This window comes from Vitis vinifera, chromosome 7 (genome assembly GCF_030704535.1).
Source record: "Vitis vinifera cultivar Pinot Noir 40024 chromosome 7, ASM3070453v1".
In the NCBI taxonomy this organism is placed as follows: domain Eukaryota; kingdom Viridiplantae; phylum Streptophyta; class Magnoliopsida; order Vitales; family Vitaceae; genus Vitis; species Vitis vinifera.
This window is the reverse complement of record NC_081811.1, coordinates 8,739,531-8,761,695: the sequence shown is the minus strand read 5'-3', so window position 1 is coordinate 8,761,695 and position 22,165 is coordinate 8,739,531. Positions and strand designations below refer to the sequence as shown.

Sequence of the window (22,165 nt, the reverse complement as noted above, 5' to 3'; positions counted from 1 at the left end):
TTGTACAATCCCCCTAACAAGCTGATTGGCCGGAAATCCCCCAGGTCTTCAGCACCTCCTTTCTTAGGGATGAGGACCAAGAAGGTGGTATTGAGGCTATTGGCAAAATATCCTTGATCATAAAACTCCTTAAAAAAATCCACAATCTCCTCCTTCACAAAATCCCAGCAAGCTTGCCAAAAGGCCACTGTGAATCCATCCGGGCCTGGAGCTTTATCACCATTCATTTCCATCAGGGCAGAGTGAATTTCCTCCTCAGTGAAAGGCAGCTCCAAAACTTCAGCTTCACGGGAGTTAAGGCGATTGAGGTGCAGCCCCTCAATATCAGCTCTCCAGCCTAGCTCTTCTGAGAGCAAATGCCAAAAAGCATTCACAATCCCCTCCCTCACCTCCTGTTCCTCAGTCATCCACACCCCATTAATCTTAATTCTATCCAGGTAATTATTTCTTCGGTGGGCATTTGTCATCCGATGAAAGAAGTCTGTGTTCCTATCCCCTTCCTTTAGCCACAACTCCCTTGACAGTTGTCTCCAGTGGATTTCTTCCATTAAAACCCACTTTTTAAGGGATTCCTTACCTTCTTTTTTCAGCTCTATTTCTCCTTCAAAAAGGCTCCTCTCACTTTTCACCCATCCCAGTACTCAACTTGTTGAAGAGTTGAGATTTTATTAACTTCCAACCTTCCAAACACCTCTCTATTCCAAACTTTGATTTTTTGCTTCAACTCCTTCATTTTAGTGGCTAGTCTGAAACTAGCCTTCCCTCTCACCTCAGACCCCTGCCACCATCCCCGAAGAAGGTCCTTAAAACCATCAACTTTAAGCCACATATTTTAAAACCTAAACAGGGAAGGGCCCTACCTTAACCCACCACCCATCAGCAAGATGGGAAAGTGATCTAAGGTGGGTCTGGGCAACCTGCTTTGGACGACCCCACTGAAATGATCAAGCCAGTTTTGGGTCACTAGGAGCCTATCCAGTCTAGCCCAAGCCTGATTATTCCTACCCCCACTCCAGGTAAGCGCACCCCCTTGCAAAGGAAGATCAAGAAGTTCTAACTCGTCAACAGTATGGGTGAACCTTCTCATTGCACCAGTTAGCCTTCCCTGACTACTTCTTTCCCCTTGGGAGAGAATGACATTGAAGTCACCCCCTAAACACCATGGATCATCCCAAATGCCTCTGATCGCCCCTAGCTCCTCCCACATACATTCCCCTATCCTCTCTAGAGAACGGCCCATACACACCAATAAAATCCAAACTAGCCCATCTTCCACATTACTGAGCCTACAGGAAATTGAGAAGTTTCCCACCTCCATCTCAAGCACCTCCAGGGTCCTTTTATCCCAACAAATCAATAACCCTCCCGCAAAGCCATAGGCATCCAGGGCACCCCGGTCTAGAAACCTACCAGTGCCCAAGCTTCTCACCAGCCCCTCTGACATTGCCTGAATTTTGGTCTCTTGGAGACAAAACAAATCCACCCTCTGACTTCTAATCACGGCCTTAATCACCTTTCTTTTAGAACTACCGTTAGCTCCACGAACAGTCCAGCTCAAGAGTCTTAGCTTCATTTAACTTCCATGACCTGACACCCTCTTCCTTGCATTCCACATTTCTGCTTCCCCCCCTCCCCTCGTAGTTAATGGAGCACTCTAATCTTTTCAATTCCCTTTCGAACTTAGATTTCTCTAGAAGAGTTTTGTTGTGGACTCTTTCCCTTCTCTTTCGGATTTTAACCAAAAAATCCAAATGTCTTTCTCCAATCCTTCTGTCGGAAACCCTAAGAACTTACTGAACCTAGCCAGATCACTTTCCTCCCAACTACCCTCCTCCCAGCCCTTTACTTCTTGTGGCATAGTTTAAACTACGCACAATTCCTTTCCACATTCTTCATTGCTGCCATTGTTAACCTCCATTAGTTCCCAGCGAATGACAGTCTCATCTTCTACAGGCCCCGGAGCATTGAGCATACGTAACGGGGTTTCCCCCTTGGATTGTCTTCCTACCGTCCCTAGAATAGTCGTAATACTCCCCCAATGGAGTCCAACCGGAAAAAAAAAAAAAGGAGAAGAGGCGAACCCAGAAGCCAACAATCCACAAGGGTTAAGAGCACTCCCATACCTCAACGCTTCCTCAATTAGGGCAAGGTCAGTCTTCGATCTCTCCTCAGATTGGAGCTCTTCCTCAATTTGCTTCCGCAGGCCATCCTTCACCTAGAAATAAGAGATTTCAGCGTCTGGACCCCTCAAAAGACTTGGGCCAGACCACACCGAGGGAAGGGCCACACCAATGTGGGCTTTGTTCTCCTCCAAAGGCTGGGATGGGCCTCGGCAATCATCCATCCTAGCCTGCCCAGGCACCACGAAGGCCTCCATAGCCTTGACCCACCTAGGGTCCTCCAAAGACGTCAACCCAGAAGAAGTCGACCCAACCTCAATTGAAGAGGAGAAGACTAGATCTAGCCCAACGGGCCCAAAGCCCATATTAGAGCTCTATGGGTCCTCAGAAAGGCCTGGCTTAAGGGGCCCACCCAGAAGCTGCAAACCTCCATGGGGCCCAACCGACGACCCATCAAGGCCTCGATAATGAACCAAAGGGCACCCCAACCCACTCGTCTGCCCCCGCGTCCCATCGGCAAACTGCAACTAGGTCTCGAGCCTTGCTTCGTCGTCCTTCTCCAACACGCGCTTGCCCGCACATGCAAAGACCTCAACCTCTCCTTCTACTCCGATTTTCTTCCCACTCTTTTCTGTCGGCAACGATCTCATTACCGGCCTAACCTCCCACCACAAGGTTAACGAATAGCACACCCCTTCAACCCAAATTTCCACCACGTTAGGAATCTCCTCGCCGTTTAGCTTCACCAAAATCTTAGCCCACTACAACTCCTCTAGTTTCTTCGTTTGAGAATCGATAGCTAAGAAACCCTCACACTCCTCCCCTACCCTTCTAAAAATGGCCCAATCCCATAAAGAGACGAGTAAGCCCACGATTCTCACCCATGCCTCACTCTTTTTCTCTCCTTCCATCAAACACTCCGTCTCAGGGCTCCATTTCTCCAGTCGTAGAAAAAACCCCACAACCAAAATTCTTCCAAGGTTTAGAGCTTTCTCAGCTTCTGCCAACAGCTCAAATTCCAGCAAAACCTTACCCCTTTCCAACTTAGCCAGTCCTAAGTTGCCCTTCAACCCCCAAATTTTTGCCATTTGGGTCCCCCAACTTCTCAAGTCATCCTCCCTCACTGATTTGGGGTCCCAAGATCCAATAAGACAGTGGGCCAACTTATTTAAATTTCAGCTTAGGTCCTTTTTGTTGACTTCCACCCTAGCCACTGCTCTGCCTTTGTGCCTTGGCAGCTTAACCATCTCCGCAAAGGTTTTCCCCAAAATGGGTTTCGACGGCATCGCCTCGTCCTTCTAACTCTCCTTCCTTTCAGTAGCAACACCCAAGCACCAAAGCGTCTCCGCCATTGAAGCCCAGCCCCCTTTTACTCCTCTTCCTTTGGGAATAAAGATGCTGAACCTTTTCTTCTCCAGATCCACAACGCCTAGACGAAGGAAGCATCCCCCCTTGTTTTCATCGCGCACCAGCGAATAGAACCTCCCTTTTTCCTTCCAATTTCTTTCCCATTTTCTAGTTTGCGTGTCCTTAATGCAAAAAACCAGACATTCCATAAAGATCCCTAGGCTCTCCGGTCCCAGCTTAATCCACAAAGAAACCCCTCTTTTCCTCTCCACAATAGTGGCTTGCACTTTGCCCTTCTTCTTTTCTACCTCGATCTCAAAGGTCTTTGACTCCACTCCGAAGCTACTCTTCCTCAAGCTTTTCCGAGACTCCGAGTGGACATTGCTTACTACACCCTCGCTCACACACAGATTCACTCCCTCTCCTCCATCGCTCTCGCTCTCTCTCTCTCTCTAGCCCTCTCTCTCTCGCTCTCCTCCATGAACAAAACTAATTCAGATATTAATTGGCACATTATATTATAGGCAAATTAAGAATATGATAAACAATGCTAAAATGAAGCATCAACAAAAGGGAGCACAAAACCATTCACGATGTATATAAAGGGGCCAAAACAAAGCAAAGGGATACACAAAAAACGCCTCCCTCACCTTACATAGAGCGTAACCACTTAACAAAGTCCATCAAGAACAAGGAACAATCTCCCACATACACTCTAACCCAGTACAAAAAATCATACATAAAGGATTGTTTGATTCCTTGGTTCGCTCTATCAGTATTATCAAATTGTCTCCTATTTCTCTCTCCATAGAGTACAAAACGAGAAAAAGAGGCAACTCTCCAAGCTTTGTTCCTCTTCTTCCTAATAAAAGATCCATGTCAACCCAAAAGGATATCTCTCACTAAGGAATGCATCACCCACTCTATTCCAAATCGAGCATATACAATTTTCTTTTTTTTCTTTTTTTGATAATTAAAAAGTAAGTATATCAAATTCAACAATCAGCCACCACAACATGACAATTTTCAAACAATGAAGGAAGATTTGATCAACAATTTCTTCTCCTTTGCAAAGATAGCATATGTTTGATATACTCCAACCCCTTTTGAGTTGATCCAACACCAGCATCCAGCCCACATAGCTTCACATGTTAAAAGGGCGGCTATTGATGAAACCCAAGGATTCCACATACAACTTGAAGCAAACACCTCTATTTTTTCATTTGATAAAGAGGAATAGAGAGATTTAACTGCGAAATGCAAAGATAGCATATGTTTGGCATACTCCAACCTCCCCTTTTGAGTTACTCCAACATTAGTATCCTACCTATGTAGCTTCACATGTGAAAGGGGCAACTATTGACAATACCCAAGAATTCCGAACGCTACTAGGAGGGAACACCTCAATCCTCCCATTTAGTAGAGAGGAATTGAGAGATTTAACTGAAAAAATGTTACTCTTCAAGTTCATCCATGCCATTTTATCCTCTATATCCCTACTAATTGTCTACACTTACAACCTCATAAAAAAGGCCTCTACCCCCTTTAGCTCCTAATCATGAATATGTCCTATAAACCTAGAGTCTAACAATCTCCCTCCCCATCCTGCTCCCACACCCAAACTACCGATGCATCTTTGGCAATAATATTGTGAATAACGCATCAAAACAACCTCCCTCAAGGATATGTTACCACACCACCTACCCTTCCAAAATTTCACCCTCCTCCCATTACTCGCCCTAAAACCAATTCTACTATTAAAGGTCTCCCACACTCCCACCCTGTATCCTTCCATCCCTCTAGAGCATCATTCGCCTCTTCTTCCCTATACTTGAAATCACCCACTTCAAAAGGGAATCCCCCTTAGTAGGGAATCTCTAGTACCATTTTCGAATAAGAGCCTTAATAAAGAGTAGACAAACTTTTAATATGGGAGATGAAGGTCAAAGTAGAAAAAAGAAAAAAAGAAAAAAAGGAAAAAAGAGGCTTAAAGATCAATCCCCAAGTTAACCCAACTTGTCAATAAAACCCAAGAAACAAAGCTCCCTCCCCCATATAACCCACCAACCAAACAAAGAATTAGAACTAAACTGGGTAAATTTGTCTCTTGTCACACAAGTCTTGTATATATGATGCATATTAAAATAAAAATCTCTAAGTATAGGGTTCCCCATTTGAATGACTTAGTCCATTTGAGAATAATTTCATTCAATTTCAACAGCAAGAGCTCAATCCATAAAAATTCTACGATCTCAAACCAACAATAAAAAATAAAATAAAGTTTAGAGAGAGAGAGAGACCTATGAACACTAGAGTGAGCATAACATAGTCATTTTCCTCCTCTATATTGCAAACCTACTATGCCAACTAACTAGAGTTGTTCTAACAATATAAGCAAACCCAAGCTACCCTAAAGGATTACCTTAAACCAACCATAGAACAACGGATCAAGAGATGATTAACAGATTCATCCTTCTCACAAATACAACACCTTCTCTGCGATTGCATTAGCTAGTCCACAGTTATATCATCTCACATAGAAGCCCAAAGAAACCCTACTCCGAAGGGAGCATAAGAACTCCAAATTTCCTGAACTAGTGGCATTGCGTTTTAAATGTTAACCAATGAAGCATGACTAAACCGAAAAGAACCATCCTATTAATCTCCAAGGGAGCATATCCTCACTCCATTCCCCCGCCTAAAAGACAAACAAACACACAAGCTCAACAGAGAGGAAATAGACAAACCAAAATAAAATTACTCCATAAATGAACCCAACATTTCCCTTTTCAAATCATGAAACCTTATATCAATGCCCCACTACCATCCATACTCCCATAGCTTGTTCTGTTAGCTTCACTATTAACTAGAATTCTAAATAAATCCAGGAACTATCCTTCAAAGAATGCTCCAATAAACTAAGCCCTTGTCTCTTATCACACAAGTCTTGTATGCATGATGCATATTCAAATAAACATCTCTAAGCATAGGATTCCCCATTTGAATAACTTTCCACTTGAGAATAATTTCATTCAATTTCAACAGCAAGAGCTCAATCCGTAAAAATTCTACAATCTCAAACCAACAATAAAAAATAAGATAAAGTTTAGAGAGAAAGAGAGAGAGAAAGACTTCCGAATTTAAGAAAGAGACTTCTGAATTTAAGTAAATTCAACTTCCTTAATAAAAAATAAAAAATAAAATAAAGTTTAGAGAGAGAAAGAGAGAGACTTCTGAATTTAAGTATAATTCAACTTCCTTGTAATTCTAATTCAATCAATAAATTACTTGTTTTTTATTAAGAAAATACCATATATCCTAAATATTTAGCATTATCTGTAAAAATCCTTTTATATCATTCAGTTCGCATTTAACGCCATATCCTTTTACAAATCAAAGCTCATCATCTTTTTTTGAACTTCTTGTTTTCTTCTCAGTGCTTTTGACCTATACCAAATCACTACTCAACAATTCATTCATCAGCTTACTTCTCCCATTTGCCAAATAGAAAGCCAATCATGATTGTATGGCACACTAAGAGAAAAAAGCAAGGATGCTATTAATCCTTATTGTTTATAATTGGCTTGAAATCCTCACTAAACACCTTCAAAAGGCAACTAAGGCGATTTGATTGAAAGGTTTACCAAAAGGACTACAAACAATTGAAAATCTCCGATTTACAAAATAAGACAGGTGTTTTTTGTGATGCTTATTAGTATCATCTTCAAATAAGTAAATGTAGCTATAGATTTTTGAGTTATTAGAAAATTTCATGTTAATGCAAGAAAAGTTTGATCCTTGGGATAGAGGAAGTCCATAGTTCTTAATTGGAGTTGTAAGGAGTGAAATTTACATTTGATCTATACTTGGGAATGCTCTCAGTGTGTCTTTCATATAGACACAAGTGTGGGACATTGTAGTAATACGCTATGTAAAACTACATGTAATAAACAGGTTGGCCATCCAAATTTAACATGTCATTGTTGTTAAAATACAAATTTAGCATGTCATTGTTATTAATGTCCATTCTCCAGCATCTAGTTGTCTTTTTCCACCATTACCATCTAGATGGGGAAAAATCACTCTTAAGATGTAGGTAAACGCTAAGTTTTTTCCCAAATGCCTAGATCCACCCCAATCAAGTAGCAAATGGCCAAATGAGGAGCTGCCAATGGCATTTTTCTTTTATAGGAAAAGATCAAGTTTATTAAAAATGCTTAACAAAAAGGCACACAAAAAACTACATGATATATAAAAAAGCGCTAAAAGATTCAACAAAGTGGAGAGAGACCAAAAAAATCCCTTCTCCCTACTTAAAGTTCAGCCAATCAATGAAGTCCACCATAGACAATGAAAAATCTCCTATGTACACCCCCACTCCAAAAAATTATCCATAAAGAATTGTTTGATTGCTTGATCTGCTTTTTAGTATTTTTCGAAAGTTCTCATATTTCTCTCCTCTTCAATTTTTTTTTGATAAGTAATATTTCTCTCCTTTTCAATACGGTCCACAATAAGTATAAAGGAGTAACTCTTCAAGCTTTCTTCATCTTCTTCCCAAAAAATGATCCATGCCAACTCAAAAGGGCACCTCTTTTTTAGGGTACATCTCCCACTTCATTCTGAATAGTGCATTAGTCAGCTACCACAAGATGATTGCTTTCATGCAACAAAAGAGGATGCCATCAATAATTTTTTCTTCTCCTATACACAAATAGCATTTGTTTTGCATCTTCCATCCCCTTCTTTTGAGCTGGTCCAACTTCAAGATCCTTCCCCACACAACTTCCCAATCAAAAAACCCAACCCTCAACATAATCCAAGGACTCCAAACAATGCTTGAAGCAACAATCTTCATTCTTCATTAGCCAAATAGTAGAGAGATTTAACTGAGAAATTGTCACACTTCAAATTCAGTCAAAACATTTTATCCTCTTGATCCCAACAAATTGCTAGCCGCATTTGTTCTATTTATTTAGGTCTTTAGTGTACTTGTTGGTATTTATGGTGTTGTTGGCTTACATTTCTATGAGATGCTCAGGATCTTTGCTTGTAATTATTTACTTGCTTGTCTTGAAGCATAGAACATCCTTCTTGAATTCCTTATCTCCCTATTATTAATAAATCATTTCTTTCCTATCCAAAAAGATGTAAGATTTTATCATTCCAGTAGGTACAAAATTACATGCTTTGACTATGCCTCCAAAAACATATCTTAACATAATTTGTTTTGAGGGCCACTAGCTTATCTCCAATCCAAGCTTCTCATTATAACAAAAAGAAAACAAGCATCTATAAAAAATTGCCTCCCAAGACCATCAACATTCTGTCTATTATGAGCAAATCTTGCAATAGAAACCAAAATATGTATCACAATGACACGGAAAAGGGGGGCACCATGCTTGCCTTTGTCAAAATGGAGGAATCTAAAAACCTATTCAGATCCTAAATTCATTTCAACAAATTTTACCCATTGATAAAATCATTATAAGCAATAAAACAACTTTCACATTTAACCCCATATCATAAACCATATAAACCTAAAACAATAAAGGATGGTTTGGCAATTAAAACAAAATACAAATATTCCCAGTCTCACTAGCTTCTCCCAAACCATCTATCGCATACAGAAGATTACGATAGCAGACAACACAACATTTATAACTGTTCTCTAATGCTTCTGCAACACCACCAGCACAAAAGTTTTTGCATATTCCACATGCAATATATATAGTAACAAGCCAGTGGGTCATTGATCTGTTTACGATCATATCGCAGACAATGACAAGTATTTTATCAGAAAACCTTATTAATCTCCCTATGCATGCAATAATATTTTTTCCAGATCTCTTGGACAAAATTTCCTTTCAATTCCCAAGATAATGTTTCTTTGAATAAAAAAGGTTACAGACCAATCACACAATAAGAAATTCTGAAGCTTATAACTGTTTAGAAAATAGAGAGCTAAGAAATTCTGAAGCGAAAGAAAGTTTATAAGATAGGGGGGATCCAGACCTCCAGAAACAAGGCCTTCAACTCTCTGCATAGCAGCAATGCGGATGGACCAATCTTTTTCCGGTACAAGGGTAGATGCAATCTTCTCAATTTCCCTTACTAGCTCCTTTTCAGAGTATACTTTAATTGGGTCTATAGGCTTTTCCGTGATATCATTTTCTGCTGCTCAGAACAAACAAAGAAAGTGAATATCAATGATGCAAAGCATCACAGGAGTATAAATTCTATAGAAAAGGTGATTGCACCATGCATACGCAAGTGAAAAATAACTAGGCAGGGCCCAAAGAATAAGCTTTCCATAGAACACCCAATGTTTTCTGGGAACTAGCATTTGTTTCACCAAACAGGCCAATTTTATTGAAGGGGCACTAATTCTGTAAATGTTTCATGTTTAAGACGTCAACTGCAATGTGGGTGCTCCATAAAAGAAACCATACAGCAAATTCAATTTGTTTTTTAAACACCAAGGGCAACCAATCAAATCAAACAATGCATCAATTCATTGATGTAGGAAAATGAGTATCATCAAAGATCACTAGAGAGAGATTTTGCACATATTCACCAAATTAGATGGCCACCCAACCCAACCCTTTCTCCTAGTGCGTTGAGGTGGAATGTATTTTTTATGCAAGTTGAATGGACTTTTTGATTTTTCTGTTTCCATTGTGTAATTTTTTGCTTATTTCCGTTTGTTCTTGTTTTGTATTGGAATTTCTGGTTTTTCTTGTGATGGATAGCACATTGTTCCTTGAACTAATCCCTGTATTTTCCCCTTAAATAAATTTGATTCTTATAAATTGATAACAAGTTATGAATTTCCATTGGATTCAAGGGGAAATTGATTGAAATTTATACACTCCCTTAAAAAAATTTATTTTTTCAAAATGATGGATTTTATTAAATTGTGAACAACAATAAAGTTCAAGAAAAAGAATTCATGAGTATGATAGTCTGTCAGTTAAATAAAAGAAAATAAAAAACCAAGATGCAGAGCATTTGAGATCAAAGAATGCTAACCTCCAAAAAGAGACATCTCGCGTGTTGAATTCTTGGCCTTTGGACTGCTTTTTTTGGGGTTAAGGCCGACAGGTTTCACCTCAACAGCACCATAATTTCCCACAAGTCCATCAGAAGAGCGAATTTTTGGTTCAATCCTCTCTAGTCTGATATTAATATCTCTCAACTGCAGTTAAAGAATGTATTCTTAAATAACAGTAACAAATTAGCTCAATCAGGATTGAATATTTTCACCATTAATCTATCACACCTCATCTGAAATTAAGAAACATAAGCATCAAATATTCTCATCATGCTACCTCTGTGGGACCTATGAATACAGGGAAGGAAATTCATACTGAAATAGGAAAATAGAAGGTTAGATGATCACCATAGATGTAGGTAGATGATGACGCTGAAGCTCATCACGGAACTGAGGTCCAGCCTGTGTGTACATCTCCTGAAAGAGGGAAAATAGTCAAAGAATAAATTGATTGGAGGTCAATTTCCACAGTAAAAATTTGGATGAGTTAAACCAGGAAATGCTCTTAGAGCACTTAAATGCAAAACTCCACTCTTCCCATAGTGATACCATAATACAATGAGATGAACTTATCCCAATCCAATGAGGAGGTTCTAAAGAATCAAAAACCACATTAATGTTGAAAATCAAAATTATTACCATAAGTCCGCAGACATCGATAAGATGTCACAGCATAATCTCTGAAATTGACAGCAAGGGGGACTCTGGACAGGGAAATTGAGCCTTTTTCTCCCACAGAGTGATTCAGCTAATGCAGTCTAATAGATTAATTATAGCATCCCAACCATGAAGAATATTCCTATTTGATTAAGGAAATTTGGGGCCTCATTAAAGGAAGAAACATCTTCAGATTCCGGGTAATCTAAACCAAAGGCTGATTTCCTAGCTGAAAGACAGGCTTGTGCTAGGGAGCTGAACAACGGGATGAAAATACCTCATTATCTTTTTGTATAGATATTTCTCTGGAGTTAATTGTTCGAGGAAAAATCCTCACTCATATGTTCTCACTTCTCTAATAAAATCAGACATGCACTCTTAATAGAAGTCTACCCCAACGCAACTCCATCCTTATCATAGTTGTGAAAGGCGCGCCTAGGCTCAGGGCAGCGCGATGTCACCCTCTCACACCTCGCCTGAAGGCAGGAGACGCCCCTTCATGAAGGCGCCGCTTAGGCGCGACGCAGTCGCCTGACTCACCTCCTGCCAGGTACGCCCTCCGACCCCTTCTTCTCCTTCTCCTTCTTCTTCTTCTTCTTCTTCTTCTTCTTCTTCTTCTTCTTCTTCTTCTTCTTCAGTCCATCGGGTTGCAAAGGGCTGGGGCTAAACCCTAATTTTTTTTTTTATTTTATGGGTCCAAAACGACGTCGTTTTGGCCTTATTTTCCTTTCCAGCCCCCTTTCTGGTATTTTTCAACCCGACACCACTCCCAATCGTGCCCTAGCCTCAGCCATGCAGTGGAGAAGTGAAGAAGAAGAAGAAGAAGAAGAAGAAGTGGAAAAATAGAGGGAAAATAGGAGAAAAATAGAGGGAAAATAGTCACGCACTTTCCGGGACCTCGGTATTTTTCTATTTTCTTCACTTTTCTGCATTTTTTTCCATTCTTATCTCATAACTCTCATTGGCAATTTTTTTTTTTAAATATAAATATTGTCTTTGACATGAAAATTTTACTAAATAAAAATAAATAAACAAAAAACACTCATATGCATATTTTTTGTTAATGTGATATGCATTTTTTTTCTTAATTTAATTATAATTATTTTATTGTAGTATAGATAATTTGTTTGCAAGATGGATAATGAGAGTGAAACTCAAGTGGACTATTGTGCAAGTGGAAGAAGAGATCCCGCATGGAAATATGCTCGTTTGATTAATGAAAAAGATTTGAACACCATCATATGCATTTTTTGTTATAAAATAACCAAAGAAGGCATATATAGACACAGACAACATCTTGTTAGTGGATATAGAAATGCTAAAAAGTGTAGAAAATATTCAGAACATGTTAGAAAAGAAATGGAAGAGTATATGAGTTCCAAGAAAAAATCAAAAAGAGCAAATGAATATGGGGAGCGAAGATGTTAATGAAGATTTGTTTGGTTTGGAAGATGAAGATTTTGGTGAGGAGATTAATAGTAGAATGAATGTCACCACCATTTCTATTGGAGGTAGTAACCGAGGAGGAAGTGGTGGTAGGATGTTTTCTTCAAAAAAAAAACAAGACAAAAAGGTCCTATGGATCATTTTTTCACTCTTAATGCAGAGATAGTTGTCCAAAATCGAAGGAGTGGGAAGATAAATCCAACTACTATCAATGATGCCTACAAAAAGGAAGCAAGAGAAAGAGTTTGTATGCTTATCACAAGGTGGATGTATGAAACTGCTATTCCATTTAATGCAGTCACATATCCGAGTTTCCAACCAATGATTGAGGCTATTGGCCAATGTGGTGTGGGTATGAAGGGACCAACTTTTCATGAGGTAAGAGTTACAAACCTTAAGAAAGAATTGGCTCTCACAAAAGATTTGATGAAAGATCATATGGTGGAATGGGGAAAAAATGGATGTTCAATTATGTCGGATGGATGGACTGATAGGAAAGAGAGAACTTTGGTGAACTTTTTGGTTAATTGTTCAAAGGGAACCATGTTCATGCAATCCATTGATGCTTCTTCAATGATTAAGATGGGAGAAAAGATGTTTGAGTTACTTGACAAATGGGTAGAGCAAGTTGGTGAGGAGAATGCTATTCAAGTTATAACAGATAATCACTCAAGTTAGGTGATGGCAAGTAATAAATATTATTTCTTGAATTTTTATTTACTTTTAAAATTTGAATTATTTATCTTGAGAAATTACGTAAATTTATTATCTACAATGTCACATAGGGAGGTTGTTAGAATTAAAGCACCAGCATTTGTATTGGACACCATATGCTGCACATTGCCTTGACTTGATGTTGGAAGATATTGGAAAGCTACCAAACATCAAGAGGACATTAGAGAGGGCTATATCACTAAATGGATATATTTATAATCACTCAGGGCTACTCAACATGATGAGACAGTTTACTGGACAAAGGGAATTGCTTAGGCCTGCTAAGACTCGTTTTGCAACTGCTTTCATCACATTATCGCGATTGCATGAACAAAAAAACAACTTGAGAAAGATGTTTACAAGCTCAGATTGGTCAGATAGTAAACGGGCAAAAGAGCAGAAGGGGAAAACTATAGCCAACATAGTTCTAATGCCTTCATTTTGGAACACTATTGTGTTTTCCTTAAAGGTTTCATGTCCCCTAGTTCGTGTGCTTCGTTTGGTTGATGGTGAAAAAAAAGCTCCTATGAGATACATCTATGAGGCCATGAATAGAGCTAAGGATACAATTGTGAGAAGTTTTAATGGAAATGAAGAGAAGTACAAAGAAATCTTCAACATCATTGATAAGAGGTGGGAGATTCGGTTTCATCGGCCTTTGCATGCAACAGGGTACTTTTTGAACCTGGAATTCTTCTATGATAAACCAGAAATAGAGCATGATGCAGAGATTATGAGTGATTTGTATAAATGCATCTTAAGGCTAACAAGAGACCCTGCTAAGCAAGAAAAAGTTGTGGCCGAAGTGAGTTTGTACACAAATGCCCAAGGACTATTCGGGAATGAGTTAGCTGTTAGGACAAAGAAGACTAAAGCACCAGGTTAGTTATTAAGTTTTGTTTATTTAAATGATTAGATTGTATTTTTGCTAAAATAGGTGAATTGTTTCACTAAATTGTTAATATCCATACTATAGTTGAATAGTGGGCTGCATATGGAGCTTCAGCTCCAAATTTGCAAAGGTTTGCAATGAAAGTCCTCAACTTAACATGCAATGCATCAGGTTGTGAACAGAATTGGAGCATCTTTGAAAATGTAAGTAACCAAAATAATTACAAGTAATAGTCTAATAGAGTTTCGAATGTAACTTAAAAGTTAAAACTTTCAAATATATTTATGAACTTATGAATTTTTGCAGATTCATAGCAAGAGAAGAAATAGGTTAGATCATCAACACTTGAATGATTTGGTATACATGAAGTATAATCGAGCCTTGAAGAGAAAATACAATGAACGTAACACCATTGACCCAATTTCTTTGAAAGATATAGATGATAGCAATGAATGGTTGATAGGAAGAATGGAAGATGAGGCTTTTCATGGAGGTGCACAAGATGATTTTGTATTTGATGATGATAATTTGACATGGGGTGATGTTGCTAGAGCTACTGGAGCTGAGGAGGCCAGGTTTGATACTAGAGCTAGAGCAAGAGCAAGCTCAAGCATAATACCACCAACGAGGGGGATAGCTTCAAGTTCTAGAACTTTGCCTTCTCATTCACTAATAGATGAAGATGAAGATGGAGACATGATTGATTCAGCAGATGAAGAAGATGGGGAAGGCTACAAATGTGGTGATGGAAATGATAATGATGATGATTTTATTGATTTAGAGGAGGAGTGATGATTGCTTGTTGTGGAAAAATTTGTTATTTAAGTGTTTTTCAATGATGTTTTTGAATTGTGGACAAATTTCATGTTTTGGACCTTTTGGTTTGAAAATATTGGATTTGGATATGTATTAGGCTATTAGCAATATGGATTTGGATTTGTTTTTATGCTTGGAGTTCTTTATTTTTATGTTTTTTGTTGATTAAATTGAAGTTTTGGGTGATATTTGATAATTTATGTGTTTAAGACAAATAAATGATTGTTAAATTTGATTATATTATATAAAAATATATATGTAAACTAGGGTGCACCTCACTTCACTAAAGCCCGCGCCTTGCGCCTCAGGCTCCAGAACTACTTTGCGCCTTGAGCCTTTTAAAACTATGATCCTTATAGATTCCAAAAGGTAACATCTTCCCCAGTATTGCAAAGCAGGGCTGGTGGATTTCCACATTATCAAAAGAGACATTTTTTTTTTTAATAAAATTGCATAGCAAGTAGCAACATATTGTTAAAAAATAAAACAAGCAAACAAACTGGCCCATAAACCACATGAAAAGGGGGACCACACTTTGATCAGAGGAGGAAAAAAAAAAAAAAAAAGACCACTCAGTCTAAATGAATGTTGCATAAGGAAAAAGAACAATCTAGGAAGACCATTGACAACCCCCAGCATCTTCTTGACAAGATACACCACTTAAGGATTATCCATTTCTCCTATTTAAGGATCAGCTATGATAATTATTCAAATTCCTCATTGAGGATGGTTCATTCACAGCAAAATCTGAGTTGCTCTCAACCATAAAAATCTTATTTTTTCTCTGAGGGAGGATGAGAATGTGTTTCCCCATGGGAGGTAAGAGTTGGTTTATACTGGAGTCAAAGTCCTCTAAAATCATTGTTGACGAGGTTAATGGAAATTTGAGAGGAAGCATTTTGGAAAGGGGCAGCAGTTCCTCTAGCTGGATTAGATTCGGAATCATTGTCCCAATTGCTGGAGGGGGTGGAAGTTTGTTACAATAAAGTAGATGGGAAGGAGTTTTGCAAGGTTTGGCATAAAGGAGAGAGGTCTTTCAAGATGGAAAGTTGTTCAAACGGAGCTGGAAGGTTTATTCAATGTTCAGTTAAATCCATGGAGGCCAAGAGGTTCACACTGATACTCCCTGAAGGCAGGGGAGTGGTGGGAGGGTTGTCCATTCTGCCCAAGAAGTAGTGATCTTTGTATGGTCTCTTTCTCTCAGTTTTAAAGGGGAGAGATGATGCACTAGAGATCAAAGCAGGGGAGTAGAGTGCAGGTAATGCCTACAAAAAGGTCTTTCTCTGAGATGGTGCAAAGGGAAAAGATGTAATGAATGAAGGGCCATGGCTTCAGTTAGGCTTGTCAAAGGTGTGAGAAAGGGAGGCAATGCTAAAGAGTTATTTAATGGGGAGATGGGAGGATTTTTATTTTATTTTGTTCATGATTTGCCATCATTAAAGAGATGTGCTACTAAGGCTTGACACTTGGAAAGGGGGTGAGGTTATCCATGTAAGACGGTGCTCTCATTCTCTTTGATTTTGAAGAAAGCTATGATGTGGAGTTTGTTTCAAGTAGTGAACAAAGGAGGTTCCGAAAGAAATTACTATTTTCAGATAGTTAGGCTCTTGGAGCAAGGTGCTTCCATAATGAAGTGCATGCAAAAGAAGTCTAGGTGAGGATTTTGGGTTACTCATTGCATTTATGGTATCTAGAGGTGTTTAAAACATTAGGCAACTAATGTGAAGTGTTTTGAAGTGGAGAAAGATTTTGAGGTTAAGTTTGAAGGATCCCATGGGGAAACTTGGATTTCGGTAATAGAGAGGAGTCAAGGTTACGTTTTCTCAATGGGCTTTGGAAAGGAGGAGTTGGTGTGGTTGTCGGAGCAGTTGAAGAAGGCTATGGAGATGGAGGTTTCCTTAGGATTTATTCGAAAATTCAGGGGCAAGACAAGGACTCATTTGCTGGAGATTTGCTTCAACAATAAAGGGAGATTCATGAAAATTACAGAATTTGTTACAAATAAGAACCTCAACTCTATTTGTTCCCTAGGATGTTAAAGGCAGCGGGCGAGAAGACCTAAGGAAGGCGATTTCCTCAATGCAGGAGTATACTTCTCATATTGTAAGTGTTTTGAAGGAGGTGAATGGAGATATATAGGTGGGTAATGGCATTTACAGAGGAAGTTGGTCCTATGTAGATGTTATTGCAAAGGAGGGACCAAGGAAAGGAGCCTTGTTGCCAGTTGGAAAATATGCTAGAGAAGTAATATGTGAAAGTCAAGAAAGAGTTCAAGATTAGGTTTATGTTGGAAAGGCTATTGCAAAGATGATGGGTTTGAAGGGAATGGTTTCTATAACCCCTGCTTCAGCTTACAAGGGGTGTTTCTTTGTGGATTCCGTTGGAAGAGTCAAATGGCTCCAAGAGCAAGGGAGGATGATAGTGAAAGGAGGATCTGTTTTTCTAAGGAGGTGATCGCCAAGAAAAAATACTATAGTACTCGAGAATCAGTTGTGCTACATTCTGAAGAATTGGGAGAAGATAACAGAGGTGGCATGTGATTCTCTGAAGCTTGTAGATTTTTCAAAGTAAGGTTGTAGGTGGAGATGCACCCAAATGTCATGTTGCCTACACTGTTGGAGGTGGAAGATGGAGCATGGATTTACACTATTGCAATTACAATCATTAGAGAAGATGAAGAATTTCACCATTTGAGGACTAAGTCAACTCGTAGCAAAGGCAAGTTCAACTCAATAGGAGGAGGCTTTTCTCCTAGTCATAAACAAGCAGTGGGGACACACGGCATCACAAGAGAGAATCAGGGATACAATTGTATGCCTCTTTGTCGCTCCCCTTCTCCAATTTCAAATTCAAATATGGCTCAAGATTCAAAAAGAAAGAAAGGTCTGAGAGAGAATCAGAGGGGCCCTAAGGTGGGAAGCTCATCTAGGCCCACTAAGTCTGTATCGTAAATTTAAAGGCCCAGTCTTCAGTTAGGGCCCAATCTTCAATTAGGGCCCAGAATAGGGCGAGCCCACGTGAAGAAGCAGATTTTGTGCTTTTTGTTAATCCAATTGTCAAACAAGCCCACAAGATAGAAGGGGGGAAAGCTAGCTCTTCCAAGGGTGGTCCATCAGAGCCTTCATCCCCAAAATTTTAGGGTCCAAATTCTTCTTCAAAGGATGTCCTTTCAATTGCATTCTCACAAGAGTTGTCTAAGAGAAAAGCTGCCTCAATCGTCGCAAGGTGCAAAGCAAAAAGTTGGCATCCACACCTTAAGGTGTCATCTTTTGTGTCGAATGTTGATGTGGATGACAGGGGGTAAATGCTTCAAAAAAAGCCCAAAGGGAAATGGAGCAAGCAACAAGTGGGAATGATGGAGTGGGCAGCAGGCTAGGTAAATGGGCCTACGATGATCTAGTAAAGATCACACCAATGGCCTGAGTTAGGGGCCTGGGCCAAACCTATTAAAAGGGATGGATAGAGGAGAGCCCTTTCTTCAAGAGGGTTTTGGGGTGGACCGTCATCTTATTAGTTTTAATGGGCCTAGTTTTAGGCTAAGGGAGTAGGCGAACCAAGCCCTTTTGAACTTTAACGAGCCAAAGGATTCCTTTTTCACTAAGGCCTTCCTTATCAGAGGAATGGAATACATAAAGGAGAAGTATGGAGCTACCATGAAGGAGGAGACGATGATTTTACTGGTGGAGAATAATAGTTCAAGATCTAAAGTGGCCCTCTTGGCTATTCCAGGTTCTTTTCCTCTCCTTTCTTCTTTTTTGGGGACCGAAGCTTCTCTGTCTTCTTCTTTCTCTAAAGGTGGCTTAGCTCTTACGAGTCATGAGGGGGTTCTTGATGTAGTTTCGCTCAACAATGATAGTGGCCCGCAGTGGATGTTTTTGGTGGATGGAACCGATGGAGTTTGCTAGGAGGGAGGTGGGGCCACTAGATGTTTCAATGGGTGAAAGGATTAAGGAAAAGGGAGACGTTCATGGATTAGCATTAAGGGGGGGAATTCTCATTGGAGGACTAGGCTTCCAGTAGCTCAGTTGCTTTCAGTAATTGGCTTGGAATGCGGACAAAAGGGTACGAAATTGAGATATTGGCACTTCTCAAAAGATGAAGGAGGTGAAGAGTTGGGTTGGTGGGAAGAAAAGAAGGAACTCAGCTTCTTCTAAATTTGAAAGGGAATTGAAGAAGCTCAAGTGCTTTATGAAGTATAAGGGAGCAAAAGGTTATCTGTCAAAGAGGCCAAAGACAAGGGTGAGGAAAAAATCATAAAGTCAATGGTTAGAACTCAAAAAAGAAACTAGCTTGTACCTAGTCTATCTTAAGGAATCAAAAATGCTTATGTTGTTAGCCTAATGGTGAGGAGCCAAGGAGTGGAAAGATTCTTGGGTTCAGGCGTTGAGGAGGCAAGAGGGTCAGCCAAGGGCTTTCCATTATACCAGCTCATCATTCTGTTGGTTCTGTATCAAGTGGTGGTTGTTGCTGCTTTTTTCCTTTTTTGCTTGCCTTTTGAATTATTTGCATACTTCATGTGTACTTTAGTGTGCCTTTTTAAGAGCTTTTAATTAAATTGTTTGTTTTACTTATCAAACAAAATTCCCAAATTATCTTCACTGAAGACCATACATTATTAGATGCATCTAAAGCACGTAATAATTTGACACACAAACTTCCTAACAGACTCTAGCTTTGTAGTAAGTTCTTTGACCAGCTAAACCAACAATATACAACCAAAAGGTGATACATTTGTAAACAATACCCTTATTCCATGTCACACTCTCACATATACACAAACCAAGCCACTGACTTCTAGCCAACATAAACCAAGCTGAAACTTTGTTGGATGATTAGGATTTCCTTGTTTATTTCTGGTTGTTGCTTTCTTCCCTTTGAAAAATTCTCTATACTTCCTCTACATATTCTCCAGATATTTCTGTTTCTTATCAGAAGATAAAAATATGACCTTTTTAAACATATTCCAAAGCGCACCCCCCCCCCCAAAAAAAAAAAAATCCAATCTCAATGCCCCATTCAAAAAATAATCGACACAAAGTCTTCCCAAAATTCTCCATCCTTACAGCTCAACTTTCATCCCTTTTATGAAACCCTATTCACCCTCAAAATCCTCTTTGTCTATGAGATGCTCCCACTAAGATATGATATCAACCTGCCCCATGCATAGATGCCATAATCTTCCTTCTTATATCCTACTCCCCAAACAGTCAAACCATTTCCCATAAAAGACCATTGACAAGGATAACTGGGACGTCCAACAAAATTACTATTTTACTGAAACAGAACCAGCTCCAAATAGACCACACGGTACTTGATATATTGAATTAATACTCCTCACCACCAATAACCTGTTGATCCAATAATCTACCAAAGTCAGGAATGAAGTCACTCTGCAAGCGGTTTCACATGTAACTTTTTATGCTAATAAAGCTGCATGTGAGATAACTGAGCAGATTAACTCATAAGAATGAATATTCAGGAGTGAGCTGAGTGTCAAAGTTTCAGGAGCTAGCTGCTTCTTATGTAGAAGACTGGTTTCTCCTTGGTCTATTCATTTACTGCCAACTTTAATGATACTTCATGAATTTTTTTCCAAGTGGAAAATAGAATTAAAAAAGGATCCAGATATATTGGCATGATGAAAATTGAGCTATTTCCGAAGACCAGCAGATCACCCTTAGTAGAAGCTTCCCTTCTAGCTCTCCTACTTAATTTCCATCTTTCAGGCTAAGAAAGTTCTTATGGCTACATAAAGCTGACTTTAAACATCAATGAAATGAAAGAATACATTCCTCTATAAAATGATACAAACACATTAAATTAATAATATAATTAAACCCATAAGATCAAATTATGTATTGAGTGGAATAATATAAGAATTATTAAGCAAGAGGTTACTAACCTCAATGCATAATATAGCTGCTTCTCTAACACCATGATTTGAGTCATTCAACATCTGCAAAATCTGATAAATCCAAAAATTTTGAAGAAGCAAAATCATAAGACCCTTTCCAGAAAGAAATAACAGCACAAAAAAGAAGTCTGTTCATGTTAAGAAAGCCCACAAACATACAGGAGGAAGAATAACCCGCTGAAGAGGAAGCTCCGTAGATGCAAAAAGGCTAATTGCTGATGTGACAGTCCGAGCAAACTCTTCTCGAACTCTCCAGCTTTTGTGTGTCCAGGCATAAGATCCTGCTCTTTCAACAATGATTGTTGGAGATGAAACCTGCACCATACAAAGTGACAATTTTAAATCTATTTCTTGTTTGCTTTTGTTTCCTCTTACAAAGAATATCTACTAGAAAAAAAAATTCTTTTTTTGATAAATAAGAGAGTGTATTATATAAATGCAAAAAGCGCACGAAAGTGCACAGGTTGTATACAATGAACACTAAAAAAGAACCTGACAAGAAGGGACACAAAAATACTCCCTCCCTTGACAAAGACCCAACCAATCTATGAAGTCCACCAAAGGCATATAGCCTCCGCCTATGCACACTTTAACCCACATGGAGACATATCTACTAGAAAATCCAAATAATGAACCCCTTCTAGGAAAAATATCTTTAGAAGAATTTAACTTAAAGACAAGACAACATAGCACAAGGCAATGCAATGTATATAAATCCAATAAATGACATAGGCACAAAACTTAGATCCAGTAGAAGATTTTATGATAAGCAAGCAATCACATATATTAATGGCACCTATCAAAGCGCATGATGCATTTCATTATTCTGGTGCAGAAATAGAAAAAGGAAAAACAAACCTGACCAGGGGAATGGAGAAAAACAGGAAAAATTACAATGGCCATTCAAATGCAAAATGATGACAAGCATAATGAAATTAAAAAGGCATTCAATTTTGAAGAATTGGTCGATCATCTCTTCTTTCATTTCCCCTCAAATCTAAGTTATGGTAGGGATTGTTCACTCAAAACCCCTAGGTTGATCAAGGAGGCATTGCAAAGATGATGTTTATCCCCATGTAAGCATTGACAAAGAAGCCTAGAGGGGCTAGCCTTGTAGAGGGAGCTATAGCTATATTATGGATTATTTGGCTGGAGAGAAATGCCCAAATTTCTTAGAACAGATGGAGAACAATAGGTGAATCTTA

General features: G+C 38.9%; 1 protein-coding gene across 2 annotated transcripts in view; it reads right to left on the bottom strand.

Moving 5' to 3' along the window:
* The window catches only part of LOC100254930 (CLIP-associated protein), a 44,500-nt gene that overhangs the window by 19,486 nt on the left and 2,849 nt on the right, over positions 1-22,165 (bottom strand). Inside the window, exons 2-6 of one of the 2 annotated variants that reach the window (XM_002265331.5) lie at positions 21,120-21,275; positions 20,949-21,011; positions 10,870-10,938; positions 10,500-10,665; positions 9,483-9,644 (exon numbers count right to left, since the gene is read on the bottom strand). In XM_002265331.5, the coding sequence (XP_002265367.1) occupies positions 9,483-9,644; positions 10,500-10,665; positions 10,870-10,938; positions 20,949-21,011; positions 21,120-21,275 (616 nt within the window). The remainder of the gene's footprint in view (positions 1-9,482; positions 9,645-10,499; positions 10,666-10,869; positions 10,939-20,948; positions 21,012-21,119; positions 21,276-22,165) is intronic. The other variant, XM_010654149.3, reaches the window with a different exon arrangement.